Below are 19,257 nucleotides of genomic sequence, written 5' to 3' on the forward strand. Positions count from 1 at the left end.
TTCTATACAATGGCTTGCAAAGTACTTTGTGTATGTTAACTCACTGGATTCTTACAAGCCTGTGAGGGGAATACTAGGGTATCCCCATTTCACAGAGAAGAAAACTGAGACTCCGAGGTTGTGATTTGTTCAAGGTCAGTTAGTGTCTGAGGGAGGGGGTGAGCTCAGGTCTGTGCTGATGCCAAGTCCAACCATCTATCCCCAGAGCCTAGAAGTTGCCACCACTTTCTACCAATCAGTGCACCCCACCAAATGCCTTAGGAAAGTAGGTATTTAATTGGGTTTGTCAGTAGTAGAAGGGTTCCAGCTGGAATGCCAGTCACTCTGATCAGCTAAGTGAAGCACAGAACAGACCTGATGTGGCCTCAGAGTCCAGGGCTCAGGTCCCAGTCGTGTCTCCCATGACCTCTGTGCCCCACCCAAGTTCCTGTCTCTGGGGGTCTCAGGTTCCTCACCTGTAAAAGAAGCTAGAGTTGGCTCCCTTTAAAACCCTGGATAATCCTAGCCTGAGTCACCAATGGACTCCTGAATCTTTAATGTACTGACCAAATATGATAAAAGTTTCATGTGCTTACTTAGAGGCAAATAAAGGAAGTTAAACAGAGTTAAGCAAACACCTTCCAGGCAGGTCAGGAGGCTCATACAAGGAAGTAAGACACAAACTCTCACTGCCCAGGATGGGATTTCCTCCACCCTGGTAGACTGTCATTTTCAAGTTGCTCTCTCTGGTCCAACTTCACAAGCAGCCTTGGGCTCTGGGAATCAGCCATTGTGGCCTCAGGCAGTTCAGAGTCAGAGTCCCTGGGCTGAAAATCATTCTTGAGAAGTTTTCTTTGTATTGGTGTTAATTTTCTGCCTGGAATTGTCTGGTTTTGACAACATGGCTGGCAGGGCTCATGGTCTGTGGGGGTAGGGTGGTAGAGAGACATAGCAGAGTAAAGGGAAGAGAGTTCTGGAGTTGGAGGAGTTAGATCCTCCCTCCTCTCTGCTAGCTGTGTGACCCTAGGCAAATCACTTAACCTCAGCTTCCTCATCTGTAAAGGGGGAGGTCATGGCACCTGCTTTCCAGGAGACTCAAGTGACTTCCTGAATGTCAAATCCCTCACCACCGAGAGTAGCACTTCTTAAACTGTGGGTCAAGTAACTGAATGTGGGAGTTGTGAAAAATTTGGCAACAGTAAGAAGTTTCTGAACATCAACAACCAAAAACTAATTCAAAATCAAACACATAATGAATCTGAGGTGTTTCTGGCAGCTCTTGCCTGTGTTGCATTTGAAACTTCACTGCAGCCTTGGTTTTGAACACACAACATATGCACTTTTGCACTGTGCATGCCATCATGCCAAAACTGCCAGAAACACCTCAGTTCAGATTCGAGACTACAATATTTGATGAATTGCAGTGTCTTTACTATACATACAAAATCACTCAATGAATCCTGGCTTGGAAGTAGGACAGAATTTCCAACAATTTCTGAAATGGCCCTAAACATCTTTCTGTCATTTTTGTGTTATATATTTAGGGAAAGCAGTGTTCTCAGAATTGAAGATTGTAAAATCAAAATATTTATCAGCTCTGAAAAACATTAAAGATGTTCTGCATCCTGCAGTATCAAATTTTCCACCAAGATCTAATTCTTTATGTAAAAATAAACAAGCAGGTTCATGTTATTGGTATGCAAATTTGCTTTCATCTTTAATAAATGGTAAAATTATATGTATGCCAAAGAATGGATTTAAAATAATTTTTATGTTTTATTATCAGTAAATGTTTGATTTGTATACCTATTTTATATACCTATGTACCTGGGATCATGTAAAAATTTCTCAGGCAAAAAGGATTAGAGTGTGGAAAAAAATTAAGAAGCCCTAACTTAGAGTACCAGGTAAAGGTGAGCTTTTAACCTGCCTGAGGACAGGTCAGGCAATGGTTAAAGGACCTGAGTGGGACTTATGAAACAGCTCGGGCTAACTCAGTGGCTACATGAAGGCCAAGCAATAAAGCATCCATGGGAATAGCAGCTTTTGTTACAAAAAGATCCATTTTAAAGGGGGGTGGGGGTGCTTGTCTGGGAGGTATCAAGCTCCAAGTGAGAATTCTTGACTGCCAACCAAGCCCCCAGGGCCTTGTAGAGGCCCCTACACTCCCATCAGACCTGTGTGTCCTCCTAGGACACAAAGACTATGGCTCATTCACAACCTTGAGAAGCCCACCTGCCAACGGGGACAGCCTACAGCCACAAGGATTCACCAGATAACATCTCAGACCACCTGGAAGGAAGCACTGGGGGCTGGATGGGGCTGGGAGGGGAGAGATTATGGAGAAAGAACAAGAGTCAAGAAGGAATCTGAAGATGGTTGACACAAGGACCCTCCATACTGTGAAGGGAAATTGCATTGAAAGACAATAGGACTTTGGTCATTGCACCCAGAAGCACAAAGATCCAAGCATGGCTCCCATCTCTTGGGATAGAACAGGCATCAGATAAAGTGCACCATGTCCAGTAAGGCCAATGGATTAGTTAACTGAGGTCAACTGCTTATGGGGGGGGGGGGAGGGATAAGGGATAGGACTGGGGGCAGGGAAGAGAGACTGGAAATTGGCAGGGATATTTCCAAAATCCGAGTATTGCAAATTTACACTATTTATAAAGAAGAAAGTCCTAAGACAAGGCTAATTGAGTATCTATCCCTTCTGAAGTTCACAACAAGAATAACTATTATCACTGCCATTATTATCAAGAGCCAGACTGCTCTAGTGGTAGCCTTGCCATGTGGAGGAAGGCCTCTAGCAGATCAGGTGGAGCCCTGGAGGGAATCTATGGAAGGATGTAGACCAAGGTGCCAGAGGAAAGGCAGGCATGGAGGAGTTACAATCTGTATTTTGGAGGGAACTCCCAAATCACAGGGATCCCAGAGACATTTGAGACTGTCCTGTTACTGCCAGGACTCAGATGCATCTTCATTTAAGGACTTTCTCCATCTGGCTCCTACCTATGTCAGCAGCCTTCTTTCATATACTTCTCCTTCCCCTTTCACAATCTCTAGTCTAGCCCAACCAACAATTTACCCCTCCTCCCCCACCCATCGCTCCCCTCAATTCCTCCCCACTAGGTGTCCCCTGTGGTTGTATTGCATCTCCCTTGCCCTCTTCTCAGAATCTTTGTCATCCTCCAAGATTCAGCTCAAACATACCCTGTTCTGGGAAGCCTTCTCTTTTCCCTCCTCTTCTCCCCTGTCTAGTTAGTTAGCACTTGTTCCCTATCCCTCTCTCCTCATTCTGTACCACTTCTTGATGAAGTTTTAAGCTTTAAGCATGTAAGCTCCTTGAGGGCAGGGCTATTGTATGTCTGTCTTTGTGTCTCACATAGTGTCTTGCTGGAGGTGCTTAAGAAATGTTTGCTGATTTACTCCATATCAATGTCCATCCAATGATAACTTTTGCCAAACCAAGAGCTTGTGGATCCAGGAGGATGTGACCAAAAGAGCTAGAACAAAGCCATGCCCCCTATGTATCTGTACATCAAAGCTGACCACCCCCACTGAAGGACACACACAGCTTCAAGGATGAAAGCCAGGCCAGCAAGGCCATCTCCAATGTGCACACTAACGATGGTGTTGTCATTTACAAGCCAGAATTCCTTGTTTGAATCACCATCAAGTAGGCAAAACCTTCTTCTAAGAAATCCACAGAAGGAAAACCAGTTCTCTGTGACCTAACCCACAAATGAGTCTTTCTTTCTTCAATTCCATTAACACACACTCACACACACAAAAAGGTTTTCCATCTTTAATTTTTTTTTAAATAAATGACTTAGCTACAATTCTGTTCAAACTGGAAATCATGACAATCACATTCCAATATACTTGTGTTTGAAAGCTTCCCCAGGATAATCATCAAGGACTTCTCAGGATGGATTGAGGCTAGTCAGCATCAAGGTCACCAACTCTCAAGCTTTCACCCCATGGGATAATTCAAATGCTTTGCTTTTTGTAAAAATAGAAGGATTTGAGCCTCCATTCATTGATGTGAAGAGATAAGCAGGACAGATGCATTCCAGATTAATCACCTGTCAATCAATGGAGGTGGGGCAGAGGGGGGAGGATATCTATCAGCCTGGCCACCTCTCTTCCAACCCTACAGGTCCCAAGATGACTCACTTTCCCACTTTCCCAAACCACATTTCTACTTCTAAATAACAACAAACTTGCTCTAAAGTAAGATGACAAAACCTCAATCAACACTTTAATTAATTAAATTTTACTTCACACAAAGTTTTTCTTAAGAAAAAGAAAGAGATATTGGGAATGGGAGGTGGAGTGGGGGAGTCCCTTCCATGAACTCATCCAAACTAAAAGAGTCGGTTACAAATCGAATCCCCATCTCTCTCTGGTTCCCATCCTGTATCTATAACCAGTGCAATCCAGGAGACATGGACATGTTGGTCACCATGTGGACATCAAGAATACCACTGAAACCTTCTCTGCATGTACAAAAGCTAAGAAAGGCAATGGGGCAGTGGCTACAAACTGTCAGGAGGGAACAATTTAACTCAGAGGATGTTCCAATAGAGGCATGGCAAAGGACATTACGTAGGGAAAGATGGGCAGTGTACTAACTACAAACAAAAAGAGTCATTTTAAAAGTAAAGTTTGCTTAATTAAGGAGAAGGACAACTAGATTAACGTATGTATAACAGGGAGGAAGAAGGAAGGGACCATGCGGGAGATCACCCTAGATCACCCATCAAAGGAAGGCACTCGGGTTTGCCCGAGGGTCCTTTTGGTTCCGGTATCGGTAGGTCAGCCAAACTCCCAAGATCTGCAGAAAACAAACAGACATGGGTTATTTCAGGCAACATAAATAAAACCCCAGACTCTGGGCTGTGAATCAGAAAATTTGCCTCCATGAATCACTGGTGCCAAAGGGAATGCTTTCTTCTCTTACTCTTATTCAACAAAAAGAAAGACAACTGAAGAACTCTAGAAAGAAGCTGAATGCTCTCACTGGCTGAAGAAGGCAGACTAACAAAGCTGAGAGTATTGGGGATCTTCTAATAACTTGGTTAATAGTTTTGTTGAAAAAAAAAAAAGCAATTGGAGACACAAAGGCCACCCCACAAAAACGAACTTGCTGCTACAAAGATGAAAGAAAACACCTCTTGCCTTTTTTTGGGAGGGGGGATCAATAAAATATTGAAAAAAAAAGTTAGTCACTTTTTAGCTGCTTTGTAATTTCTTCCACAGTTCACCAGAGCCCGATTAAAAACAAAATCCACATTAACTGGTATGTTTTCATGTTACAAGAAGTGGTGGAAAGGATGTCACTAGAGAGATGTATGTGTGAAAAAAGACAACCCTATCACAGAACAAGAAGGAACTAAGCAGAAAAGCCAATGAACTACAGCAATGCCAGGGAACCGAAGGGAAGGTGCTGGGTACATGGGATGGACCTCACATGAAGGATTTATGGGAGAGATGCATATATTGAGAAACGAGGTGTCTATATCAATGAACATCACAGATGGACATTCAAGGGAGATGACCATGCAATAGCTTGCTGGTGGTAGAGGGAATGGGTCAAGTGCTAGAACCTCCCCTCCCCCAAAAAATTACATCATATCTACATTATTTATTTTGTTTACACATATGTGTACATGGTGTGCCTAGAATGTATGATCCCAGAAGACAAGGATGCTTTTTATTTTTGTATATTTTATTTTTATTTCTTCTCTATCCTTGGTGCCCGCATTTAATAAATGGCTGTTGATTGAATGAATGATGAAATCACAAATCCTTGAAGCAATGAATTAATCTCCCTTGATGCTATTTCCCACCTCTGAATTTCCCAGATGGGGGAGTGCTGGGCCATGGGGTTGTCTAGAATTACTCACCTCTGTGAAACTAAAGAAGAGGCCGATCCCCCCGACAAACCGCAACACCTCCCCAGCATATTCTTCTATGATTGGAGCGCAGGGAGAACAGTGGTGGCTGTAGAAACAGCTCTGTAGAGACCAATGCATATGATGAGGCCCACATCTGATAGGTATGTCCTCTCTCTTTGGGGGACTGTGTGCTTTGCTCTGGGCCCTTGGCCTTGACCTTGATCCTACCACTAAACTTAGGATCCTGACAGAGAAGGAACAAGACCTTCCTAAAAAATGGCGCCCCTGCTATCAAGTGCTTCTCTCCCTGCACTCATATACACTCAGAGCTCAGGGCTTAGCAGAAAGATGCCTTGGTGCCTCCTCAAACACCAGCAACATGTCTTTGATGCCCAACCTGTGCAGCCTTGGGGCAGTCCCTTCCAGTCCCTGGTCCTTACCTTCCTCATTTATAAAGTGAAGGGGGTCAGCTAGATAACCTCTCCAATCTCATCCAGCACTCAGTCTATGGCATGGATCCCCTCTCTAAGACCCCCTGATATTGGTGCTCTAGTCCCTGCTTAAAGGCCTCCAGGGACAGTGAGCTCACTACTTACCAAGGGCAGCCCATCCCTGCTTTTGGACCAGTTTTTAAGACTTTTTTCTTCTCTCACTTCTCTCCATAATGCCAGAGGGTTCTGTCCTCTGGGGCTAAGCAGGAAATATCTAATCTTCCATGGGACAGCTCCCCAAATGTTTGAAGATGGAGTTCATGTGTCCCCCAAGTTTTCTCTCTTGCAGAAGAAGCACCTCCAGTTTTCTCAGGTTTCTGTGTAAGAGGCCTGGACTCTAGGGCCTTCATCTTCCTGACCACCACCCTCTGGATGCTCCCAAGCTTCCCAATGCCCTTTCTAAAACACAGTGGCACAGTGGCAGTTAGAGCACTTGACTTGGAGTCAGGAAGGCCTGAGTTCAAATCCAACCTCAGTAATTTACTAGTTGTGTGACCCTAGCCAAGTCACTTAACCCTGTCTCCCTAAGTTTCCTCATCTATAAAATGAGCCAGAGAAGGAAATGGTAAGCCACTCCAGTATCTTTGTCCAAAAAAAAAAATACAACAAATGGGGTCTTAAAGAGTTGAACATGACTGAAATGACTAAACAACAGCAACCACCAGAAAAATAGGGTGATCAGAATAGAATAGAACACTCCTGACCCAGTCTGACCAGGGAAGGAAGCAATGGCCTAGCATCACCTTTGTGGTTCTCGACTTCATGGCTCTTTTTACACTAAGATCACTGGCTTTTCCGGGGGCCACAGAATGCTGCCCAGTCCTACTAAAACTCCAGGAGACTATTCAGACAGACTTGCCAAGTGACTCTCCTCATCCTGCACCTGTGAGGTTGATTCAAAAACAGAAAAGCCCTCGGTGAGAGATCTCGCATTGCCATAGTCACACACCAAACACCTGCTGAGCAGAAGCAGCAGGTCTCTGGATGTCCTCTCAGGCTTCCAAAGGCCCCAAGGTCCAGACTTGCAGGGAGAAAGACAAAAGGTGCCAAATGCTTGTAGCCCCCTCCCTCTAAAGAGTGCGATGGAGAGGAGCCCTCACCAGAACTGAGCTCTGAAGGGATGCATACTGCCTGGTGTAGCAGAAGGTGGAATATAACCCACAGAGTAGAATGAAACCCCACTTTAGTAAAACACATCTCCTTCTACCATTCCCACTGTAATTCAGAGGCTAACAGGGAACAAAGCTCTGCCTTCCCAGAAGATACCACCACCCTGAACTCTAGGCACTAGAGTTTTGATCCAAATCCATACAAAATTGGGCCACAAGATTTAGAGCTGGCAAAGGTCTTAGAGGTCACCTGATTTTAAAGAAAGGCAAACCGAGGCTCTCAGAGAGATGATGTCACTTGCCTAAGGTCACACAGATAGTAAATTGCAGAGCTGATAGTTGAACTCAGGCCCTTTGGCTTTAAGTCCAGCACTGTCCATTGGACAATCCTACCTGTAGTTCAATTTGATCAGAGGAAGTCATGTGCCCAGAGTCACATAAACTGCAAGAACTCGCTGTTATTCAAACCAGGTCCATGTACCTCCAAATCTAGAGTTCTTCCTACTCCAAGCATGTGGACAAGACACTGGGGGTACCTGACAGCATGATATTGATGATGATCGTGTGTCACTGGCTATCAGGCATCTGAGAGTGGGCAAAGGGGAGCCTGCAGCTGCCATGGGAGCGTGGAGAAGAGGTAAGTATCCCGCAAGGGGTGAATATGGCAGCAGATTCTGACCTTCAGTTAAGTACAAATAACCACATTCTTCCATGTCCATTAAGATGTGTCCAACTATAGCTTTCAATGAAAATAACACACGGAAAGAACTTACGGCAAGGCAGGTGTCATTGGGGTTAAAGCTCCGGAACCCACAGCAGTTCAGACTTCTCTGAATATCGTTCTGGGCACTGGCTGTGTTGTTCCAGCCGACCTCCAGAAGCTGGCCCTAGGAAGCACATGGAACATCCACACGTTAAAAGGGGAGTTAGACAGCAAAGACACAAGGAGGCGCAAACTCAGAAAAGGCAATGACCCAAGGAAGGAGGGAAGGAGGACAGACCCTGGGGATGTTTGCGGGGCTTCCTTCCCTATGGGCATTCCTGTACTAGTCATTCTTTCAAAGGGAATGGAAATCATTCCAGGGCACCTTCTTCTAAGAAACTGATGCTTCACAGAGACAGGAGCTGCTTCCCCCATTCTCTCCATGTTTGTGTCTGTGTGTGCTTAGGAAGAAGAGAGGCAGGCTCTGAATCCGGGGCTGCATCTCATTGTATAAAATAACCCCCTCTGTGAGGCCAAAAGCTGCTACAACTTTGAGAAGTGAGAGTTTCCTGGGGAACTGACACTAAGTGACTTGTCCAGTGTCCCCCAGTCATGTGTCCCACGTGTCAAAAGAGGACTTGAACACAGATATTCTTGATATAAAGGCCAGCTCTCTAGCCACTGTACCACACTACCTCTCCAGAGAGTTCCCAGGGACAGGGGGAGGACGGGACCTGAGATTTCATTCCTCTATGGAATTTCCAGGTCAAAAAAGCCCCTTCTGCTACTGCAGGCTGGCACTTTGTCTGCAATTTGTGTTGGTAGAGATTTGCTTAGAGCGCTGAGGAGTAAAATGATTTGACAAAGGTCACACAGTCACTCTGGAATCCAAAGTAGGACATGACCCCGGGTTTCCTGACCCCTGGGCTGCTTCTCTGGCCATGGAACAAGGATAGCTTTTCTCCTTAAGTGTAAAAAATGGGAGAGGACATTACTCTAAAGAATATGTCTTTAACAAGGGGTTAACTTTCTCCTCTTCTAAGGCCAAAAAATGCAAAAAGCCCTTAATCCTCCCTTTAACAAGTATTATTTATTATATATTTTTATAATTTTATGATATTTTATAATATGTTATATTATAATTATATTATTAAAAAAAAACAAGGTCACTACTAACTTTGATAGACAGGGCTCCTCTCAGCAATGCAAGGCTGTAAGACAACTCCAAAGGACTCATGCTGGAGCGGGCTGTCCACATTCAGAGAAAGAACTGCAGAGTCTGAATGCAGATGGAAGCAAGCCGCCTGCTCTCTTTATTTTCTTTTGTTTTGCTTCTTCTCTCTCATGGTTCACTCCATTGGTTATAATCCTCCTTTACAACTTGACTAATGTTTAATGTAAAGGTATTTGTAGAACCTCTATTGGATTGCATGCCGCCATTGTGAGGGGAGGAGGGAGGAGGGAGAGGGGGAGAAAATATGAAACTCAAGGGATTGTGGAACTGAATGTTGTAAGCTAAAAGTAAATAAGTATTTTTAAAAAGCAAGATCACTAAAAGGACACTACAAATATTCTTAACCAATTGTGTGTGGCACCTTGGTGGAGAAAAAGCAAGGGGGTCCACTGAAGAAGGTACTGGAAAGATGTCATCTTTGGGGAGTTCAGGGAGGGTCTGTTTAGGGCTCTCAAGACAGTCCAAGCCAAAGAGATTCTTTTGTTATCCAGTAACTTCTAACACCCTTCTTTTCTCACACCTTGGTGTATAAGAAAGGGTGTGTGTTTGTGGGGGGGAGGGGGGATTTCCTTACCTGCTGCTCCTGGTTCAGGGCTAAGCAGGCACAGGACACAGAAAACTGGATAATGAAGACCAGTAACAGAATGATCATGTACTGGGAGCTGAGTGAAGGAAGCCTCTGTGCAGCCTTTGTGATCAGAGACGACCCCTGTCCAAGGTGCTGACCCCTCAAGGCAGAGGTACAGCAAGAGAGAACAAGACACATGGTGCAAGGGTGCCTGGCCCTCCATGGTAGACACTAATGCATTAGAAGAAGGAAAGGGGCTACTCTAATGCAGTTCTCTTCTAGGATAAATTGAGAATTTTAAAGCATAGAATATATGAACTATATCATCGCATATCTACAGCTTAACCTACACACATACACACACACACACACACACACACTCACACATGCACATACTATATGTGGCTATGCTGATACCCAAGAGGAGGGACTGAATGTGTGATTTCATTAATATGGGGAATTCCCAAATGAGTGAGAAAACCTCATCTACTAAGGCATGCTGGCACCTTATGGTCTTGAAAGTTGCCTGAGAGGTAATATTACTTGTCTAGGATCTCTTGATTGGTTCATGTCTGAGGCAGGTCTTGTGCCCATGCCTTCATGACTCAGAGGCTGTCTGGCTGCCACACACATTGGGCATCTGCTACCTTAAATACTTACCAGTACTCATGAGGAGGCCCAAGCCAGACGGCAGTTCTCCAATCAGCTTGGAGAGTGGCCAGTAATGTTCCCAGAGCCACATGCCTGTGGGCTTCAGGTACAGGATTTCAGCCTGCTCTTCCTGGCTTCAAGGATAGCATGTTCTGCCCACTAAGCCACACTGGCTCATGTTAATATTCAAATCTTAGAAAGGTCAATTTAACTCAGCAGACATTCATTAAGCTCAGTGTGTAAGACATGTAGAAAAGACAAAGATAAAACCATTCCTGCCCTCAAGGAGCTCAAGATTCTCCTGGGGAAAAACCAGCAATGTACCCAGGGAAATGAACATGAAATGACACCAATGAGTCATTTCAAGAGGGAGTCAGGGCTGGCATCAGGGGCTCAGGAAAGATCAGTCACGTTGGGCTCTGGAGGAAGCTGACAGGAGTCAGAGAAAGTCAATTGAAACTTCCATTGAGACTTCCAAACCATGCTGTACCTGAAGCAACCTTCAATTTCTCCTGAACCAAGGCCAAAAGTTCAAGGTCTGTCTGAGTTCCAGCACAAGTAGGTGGGGAGAAAGGGGTTCATTACCATAATCCCAGGTGCACTGCCTTGCCCCTTTCCAGCAATAAGCCAGTATCCCAAGCTGGAGGATGCTATGGGCATTCAGACCCATGTTTCATCCTGAGCTTAGAATTGGCTTGGGAGACCACATACATGACAGCTAATGTCTTATTTCCATTCCCCATGTTTGGGAGAATGGGGTAAAAGGAAAATGTAAACCTTCTTGTTTTTGCATCCAGGATGCCAAAGCATGCATATAATATACCTTTCAGCAGCTATTTTAGCTATCTGGTCTTTAAATTCAGTATCTGGACTTTCAGAAAGGAAATCCCAAGGACACCACTGTGCAAAATAAAAAAGGATTCATACCTGGTGTAAATGTGTATTTTTTGATGACTGGGGGGCAGGGAGGAATAGCAGATTTTCCTTTCTTACCAGCTTTGCTTATGCTAACACTGACATTTTTGTGAATTTCAATCAGATACCTCCTAATATCAAGGGCAAAGGGTCCAAGATAATGCTAGTTGATGGAGGAAAGGAAGCTTAGGATTAAAATAAAATGCAAAGTAGGTAATCCCTACAGGGATAAAATACTCAATAATCAGCTTTATTAAAATAAACTCACTTTCCTTGTAGACTTTTCCCTAAATCACCCATCATGACACTGCCAATGGTGGCTGAGTGGAATATAAGCTTTCCAAGTAGAAAGTAAGCCCCTTGTGGGCAGGCACTATTCCTTTTTCTCTTTGTATCCCCAACACTTAGCATAAAGCCCAGCACATAGTAGTAAGTTCTTAATAAGTCTTTATTATATTGAACTGACATGAGCAGGTTATGGAAGCAATTACATAATGAATGCTCTAAAAACTCCTTCAGTGAATAGTCTAGAAAGATCAGGGAGGCTCTCAGCCCATGACTAAGTGTATTCTGGATTACTAGTCTCTCCATTGGGTGAAACTGTGAATGGCAGGATCCCCAAATGGAGATTTCTTGGCTGGAAACCAAACGGAGACACGGAATTCTTTGCAGACTCCATCTACTTCCTTGCCTTCCCTGATACCTTCAGCAACAACTGAGTTCTTGTGGGTAACTCAGGAGCAGAAGGCAAGAAGGCACCCCACCTCTGGCAAGGGAGCAAGCCATCTGCCATCAAGCCCTTATACTTTGAGCGAAACAGGGGTCAATTCCCATTATTCACATCTACCTCACGAGACAACACCCATGAGCAAATATTGACCAAGTGACACACTGCCAAGGGTGGCCTGGGTCACATCCACAGAGGGAAATAAGGGACTCTCACACATGGCTTCAGTACAACAACCCAATTCAATAAGAGAAAATTGAGCACTAACTCCGTGCTAGGCACTTCAGTCACAAAGACAGAGGCCATAGTTCCTGCTTTCAAGAAGCTTCCTCTCTACTCAATTTTTTTATTTCTAAGGATCTGTCATTTGGTCAGTGTTTAAACCCTCTTTGCCAGCAGAGGTTGGGACCCTTTCTTAATTTAGCTGATCATCTTAAGGAGTTTATTGTAGCCAAAACTATATCACCCAGAGGCCAATGAGTTTCCCTGAACTGAGGCAGGCTGATCTTTGGGCATCAGAAGATGGGGTCAAAGGTTTGAGTCCTTGGATTTATCTAGTCCAAGTCCCTATTTTGACAGATGAGTAACTGGCCCACAGAAAAGAGGTGGCTTAATAAATGTCTGCTGAATTGAATGAAAATTAATTGCTCAGTGATCGAGATTATAAAGGACCAAGCTGGAATTGTAACTTGAGACCTCTGACTCCAAATCCATCATTCTTTCCATGGCACAGAATGACTTTAAATAAACAATCAGCCACTGGGCCCAAACATATAGTGGTTAGTGAGCCTCACAGAGCCCCAAGGCATCTCCCCAACCACAGGAAAATACTGCAGGAGGGATTCAGTGGATGTTCTCTAGTGTATACTTGGCCTTCACTGGTTACTGACTTTCAAGACTTGAATAATAAGTGTAGAAAAATTCTACTATGAGGGACAGAGTGACTGCTGAGAGTCAGGGAGACCTGGTTCAAATTCCTATCTTTGACAGATAGTAGCTGAATGATTATGGGAAAGTCCCATACCCCCTCAGTGTCCTCAGACAACTCTCTCAGACCATTGACTGCAGAGTTGGGGATCAGCATCAATAGACAGATTTCCCACCCCAGGAGTTCCCCACACCAATGAAATCACAATCTAGAACAAAATAATTTAAGAATTCTGTTAATAGTTAACAGCAAGTGAGGGACATAAATAAGATGGAAAAGCAAGAACAAAGCAACCTCGCCCCCCATAAAAATCCCACATCGTCACCAAAGGATACAAAGAACAGTAACACCTGGTGATGCTTGACAGCACCGATCAGTCCCACCAATGCAATCAGGAAGAGGAAGATGCCAACAGCGATGACCACACCAACCACACGGAGGCTAGAGATGAGGCCAAAGCCAATTCCCCAGGCAGCAATTCCAATCAGCAACAGGCTAACCAGCTGCAGCAACAATAAAAAAAGGGATGGAAAGAAGAAAGGACATCTGTTTTAGAAGCCAGATCAAACAATGCTTATGTTTGATAGAAATACAAAGACAAAAATGAAGCAAGCCCTGCCTTCAAGGAACTTACATTCTACAACATTCTAGAAAAGCACTGTTGTTGGATAGAGCTAATATCTGGCAAAATCTGTCCCTTCCTAAGTACTGAGGCATACGAAGGCATTACAGGATCACAGATCAAGGGCTGAAAAGGACCTCAGAGACCATCTATTCCTTTTAATTTGTAGATAATGAGACTGAATGCAGTAGTGAATAAATGACTCTCTCTTATCCCCTTTCCTTCTATTTTCCTGTAGAGCAAGATAATTTCTATGCCCCATTGCCTGTATATCTTATTTTCCAGTTGCATGTAAAAATAATTTTTAACATTTATTTTTAAAACTTTGAGTTCCAAATTCTCCTCCTTCTTCCCTCCCTACTGACACTCATTGAGAAGGCAAACAATTCGATTAGGTTATACATGTGTAGTTATGTAAACAGTCATGTTATGAAAGACTGTATTTCCTTCCATCCTATCTCACCCCCCATTTATTATATTATCTCCTTTGACCCTGTCCCTTTTCAAAAGTGTTTGCTTCTGATTACCTCCTCCTCCCATTTGCCTTCCCTTCTATTACCTCCCTCTCTCTTATCTCCTTCCCCCTACTTCCCTGTGGGATAAGCTAGATTTTCATACCCAATTGAGTGTGTATGTTATTCCCTCCTTAAGCTAAATCTGATGACAGTGAGGTTCACTAATTCCCTCTCACCTCCTCCTTCTTCCCTTCATTGTAGAAGCTTTTTCTTGCCTCTCACGTGAAAACATTTGCTCACAAGAGTCTAGAGATGACATATTTCCAGAAGCATCCAGTACAATAAACACTTGGTAAGTGCTACAACATAGGCAATGGGTGAAAATACTGCAACACAAAGCATGCCCTGCCCTCAGGGAGTATGCATTCTCCATCTGGACACTACACAGTAAATACAAAGTAATCCCATGGCCAAACGGGCCAAACGGGCGGTCTAGAGAATAGCTCCTATAGAAGAGGGTGGCATCTGAAAGAAGTAATTCTAAGTATATGCATGTAAACAAATATAAACACACATGTATGCATGCATGGGGGGCAAGGGGACAACTGGGCTTTATCTAATTGGCAGGAGCAAAAAAATTAAATTGAAGTCATTTTTCTCAGTATATTGCTTACTTTTTACATCATTGCCACTTTCGGTTTAGGAACAGAAATTCTTCCCTTTGTTGGAGTGCATTCTAAATTGGCTTATTTAGACAATAATTATAATTTAACTAACTAGATTTTTGTCCACAGCAGGGCAATTATGAGCTGTATGGTGGGGGAGTCACCCACATGACCACAATCCCAGCTCTCTTAAATACTGAAGAAGGGAACTGACTGTTTTTGAAGGTTTACTACCCTGAGAGCTACAGGAAGCCAGGCTATAAGGGACCCAATCTTAGCATCTCAGGGTTTTCAGGTTTCTCTCAGTTTCTCATAAACAGGTAAAGAAAGAAACTGTCTACATCCGGGTCAATGGAAAATTGTGACTATGTGCTAGCCTTGCTAATCTCCAGACATGTATCAAGCATGGGAAGCCATCCACTTCTGGAAAAGGAACAGAAACTTCTTTGAAAACTTGCTGAATAGACACAGAGTGCCTGAGCACCCCCTTGGTGAGCCATCACTGCCAGAGGCTCCACTCCCAGGGAGGCTTCTCCTTTCTCATCTCCAAGTTCTTGGGAGAAGGGCCCACTGCTCCCCAGCTGGTTGTCTCCACATCACTCCACTGACTCCTAAGGAATCTTGGGTGAATAATCCCCAATAGAACCATTTCTTGCCTGCACCACAGATGATGGAGGAGGTTGGAGGCACCAATGCACATGGAAGGATCCGGAAGCTGTATGTCAGGAAGTTCCCATGGTGGTGCCACGGCATGGTGGTACCATGGCATGGTGGTACCATGGCATGGTGGTACCACGGCATGGTGGTAGTCAATGAAATGGCAGTCTTTAACCCTAGCCCAACTGGTCCTACATTCATGGCGTGTCCAACAATGAGGCCTCAGAGGGCTGCTGGTCTTGAAACACAGGCCAAAGCAGCTGCAGGTTTATCTTCACTGACATTTTTGTTTTTGAATTTGATCCAAGAGATTCATAGCAGGAATCTTACAGAAACAGATATGATCTGATCCCCCAGATTTACATAAAGATCCTTCTATAAAAGTTTTTAGAAGCCATTGTTGTGGGTCAGGAAACTGGAAACATTATACAAACACCTTCTTGAAAGTAATTATTCATATCTATTTGTCACCATATCAATGTGGATGCTCCCTCCCACAGATGGCAGCAGGGTGTTCTCTGAACTAGCTGGGTTGCACCTGCCAGCCTTGTGCATGGCCTCTTGTCTATGCCCTTCCTAAAGAGTTCCATGGAGGGGCGGGGTGGGGGGGGCGGCTCTGAGGGATCCTTATCACCTTTTCCTGAAATTACAAGGATACACATGCTCTAATATGTCCAGCAGTGACCCCTCACTTGCCACATGACTATCAGTCCATATTATTTTTCACTCCTCCCTTTCTTTAATGACATTTTTTAGTCTCCTTGTCTTTTCTAATTCCTTACTATACCCTTCTCATACCTGCTATGGCCCTCTTTACTTCCCTTTGAGTGGATATGCATCTTCAGTTGCTCCAGGATTAGAGCGTTAATTGATTCACAATCATATATACCTTCTTGTAATTCAAAACTTGAAACCAACATTCATAATCTGAAAAATTTTAATGTTTCAAAATATAGGTCCAGGTGAAGTTTCCCATCAAACATTTTTCCTGCTGAGATAGTTCTATAAAAGGTTGTGTTTGGGAAAGAAGGAAATAAACCAAGTTCCCCCTGGGATGCTAGCAGCAGTCATTTGGGGTCAAAGAGAAAGGACATATCAATATGGGGATGTAGGCTTCCTAGAACTAGCATTGAGTTTTTACAGAGTATTTTCTGAATAGAGGCTGAGACCAAGGCTAAGCCCCAGCTACCACCATTCATCTAAGGTGGTTTACACATTTACCTGCTAGAAGAGGGATGGTAGGGACAATCACTGTATGTCATTGGCATAAACATATGAATTAACTCATTTCTTTAAATTACTTTGTAAAAAAATTTTAAGAGTCCTCCCAACTTCCCTGTCTAAGACATCTGTTCAGTAAATTAAGTCTCAGGACTTCCTTCTTATGAAAACTCTCCCATCTGTTACTTCCTCTTCATTTTTACTAAGGCTACAAGATGGGGCCTTGTCATTCATTACAAGGTCACACAGCTAGCAAATATTAGAGTTGGAATTCAAACCCAGTTCCTAATGACTCTAACCACTACCCTGGCTTGCCATGTTTTAAATCTGAGATCATTAAAATTCAAATATATAAGTAAATAATGATTGCTGTTGACCAGTTTTATCAATGACTTGAATAAAGACATAGATGGCATACTTGTCAGGTCATTGGATGAGACCAAGCTGGGAAGGGTGGCTAGCATAGAAGTTGACAGAGTTGGGACCCAAAAAGGGCTTGAAAGAATATGGCATTGGGTTAAATCTAACAACATGAAATGGAGAAAAGAGAAGTTTTTTTCAATGGAGCTCAAAAAGCCAATTTCCCAAGTACAAAATGGCAGAGGTATGACTGGATAATTTGTCTGGAAAAAAAACTGAAAGGTTCAGTGGGCTGCAAGTGTAATGAGCCAATAGTATGACAGGGAATCCAAGAAAGGTAATGTGACTGTAGAGTGCATTGAAAGACGGACAGCCCAACCCCTGATTATCTTGTTACACATCTTCAACACTTCTTCCTTGGGTTCTCTGCTGATGAGTTAGTGGTGGTGTGGCTTGGGTACAGGCACTAGGTAGCTCTGCCTTTGAAACTGCTGTGCTGAAACTCTGCTTTCAAATCATGGTTTTGGAATGTTTACTTCATCATTGAAAAAAACCTTCAAAATATTGGTTTACATTCCTAGGTTATTCTATTAATGCCTCCCATTCAAACTATAGCATTGGGTGTCATTTCAAGACCATATCTGACCATCATTTTGGCATTGTTTCTATGGGAAAGTTCACTCCGAGGAATTCCCATCTGAGATGTGAAGAATATGGCTTCCTTTCTTCTAGCATGAGAAATGCTCCAGGAAACTTAAAGGCAGTGACAACAAGGACACACAATGGAGGAAATCAGAAGGGAAAGGATAGGAAGAGGGAAGAACAGGGCAGAGCAGATGATCTTGGGTACCAGAGTAGGAGCTAGTAAAGGCTTGTTAATTTGCTACCTGTGTTGCAAACATCATGTTCCAGCATGGAAACAGCACTGCTTTTAAAAGGGGGAGTTCAGACCCCAGCCCTGGCACTTACTGCCTTTGGATGTTGAGCAAATCATTATACCTCTTCAGGTAAAAACCTTCAGGAATTATCACATGACTTGCCACTGTATCCTAAGGACTCCTGGGCTTTGTCATCCACCCAGCAGCTGAACCTAATCAGAATATGGCTACTTGAGAGCAGGGCTCATCTTGCTTTTCCATTTGCCTCCTGGTGCTCAGTTCAGTGCTTGGCTAAAATGAAAAACTCTGGATAAGCACCTTCTCACTCATTTATGGGCTAAATGACTTCTAGGCGCTGTCCAGCTCCAAACTGAGATGCCGTTAACAGCTGCGAATTATTTAACCACTGGCAATGCAAGTTAGCTCTCTGCACTTCAGTTTACTCCATCTACCAATGGACATGAGCACCTTCTCTGCAGCTGAGGGTCCTAGCTGGCCACGCACAGAGCAGTTAAATGACTTGTCTAATATCACACAGCCAGCAGACTGCACTGGACTGGAAGCCTTTAACCACTAAACCAGGCTGCCTCTTTGCAAACTCGAAGGGGTTACACAAATGTCAAAAATTATCAATGTTCACCATAGGCAAAAGAGAAGCCAACTCTCTATGCCCATCACTTCCCAGGTGGTCTGAATTGGGGAATAGTAGGCAAAAGCTAGCAAGCAGCTAGGTGGCACAGAAGGTAGAGTACTGACCATGGAGTCAGGAAGACCTCATTTCAAAGCTGATCTCAAGACACTCCCTAGCTGTGTGACCCTGGACAAGTCACTTTACCCTCTTTGCTTCAATTTTCTCATCTGTAAAATGAGCTGGAGAAGGAAATGGCCAACTGCTCTGGTATCTTTGCCAAGAAAACTCCAAATGGGATCACAAAGAGTCGGATATAATTGCACAACAATAATAACAACATGTAAATGGTTCTGGCAGGTTTTGCCATACGGTCTTGCCATATTACCAGGGGACTGAGTAGACAATAGTTAAGATGGTTAAAGTTTCAAAAATGTATATCCCTTTTTAAAAATCAATATTGTAAAGTTTCCACAATGTACGGTCTTACTGTTTTATTTAATTGGAATTTCGTTTTGACAGTTTGGGGTGATAACGTTCCCAATTCAGCATAGCAAAGT

General features: G+C 43.6%; 1 protein-coding gene across 1 annotated transcript in view; it reads right to left on the minus strand.

The window, feature by feature from the left end:
- Positions 1 to 3,776: 3,776 nt before the first annotated feature.
- The window catches only part of TSPAN13 (tetraspanin 13), a 29,296-nt gene continuing 13,815 nt past the window's right edge, over positions 3,777 to 19,257 (minus strand). Inside the window, exons 2-6 of the mRNA XM_069094431.1 lie at positions 13,547 to 13,714; positions 9,997 to 10,077; positions 8,259 to 8,372; positions 5,895 to 6,005; positions 3,777 to 4,822 (exon numbers count right to left, since the gene is read on the minus strand). Coding sequence (XP_068950532.1) covers positions 4,748 to 4,822; positions 5,895 to 6,005; positions 8,259 to 8,372; positions 9,997 to 10,077; positions 13,547 to 13,714 — 549 coding nt within the window. The 3' untranslated portion in view covers positions 3,777 to 4,747. The remainder of the gene's footprint in view (positions 4,823 to 5,894; positions 6,006 to 8,258; positions 8,373 to 9,996; positions 10,078 to 13,546; positions 13,715 to 19,257) is intronic.

This window comes from Petaurus breviceps, unplaced genomic scaffold (genome assembly GCF_028583685.1).
Source record: "Petaurus breviceps papuanus isolate PSGF00001 unplaced genomic scaffold, PetGlider_PUasm1.0 218, whole genome shotgun sequence".
Classification (NCBI taxonomy): Eukaryota; Metazoa; Chordata; class Mammalia; order Diprotodontia; family Petauridae; genus Petaurus; species Petaurus breviceps.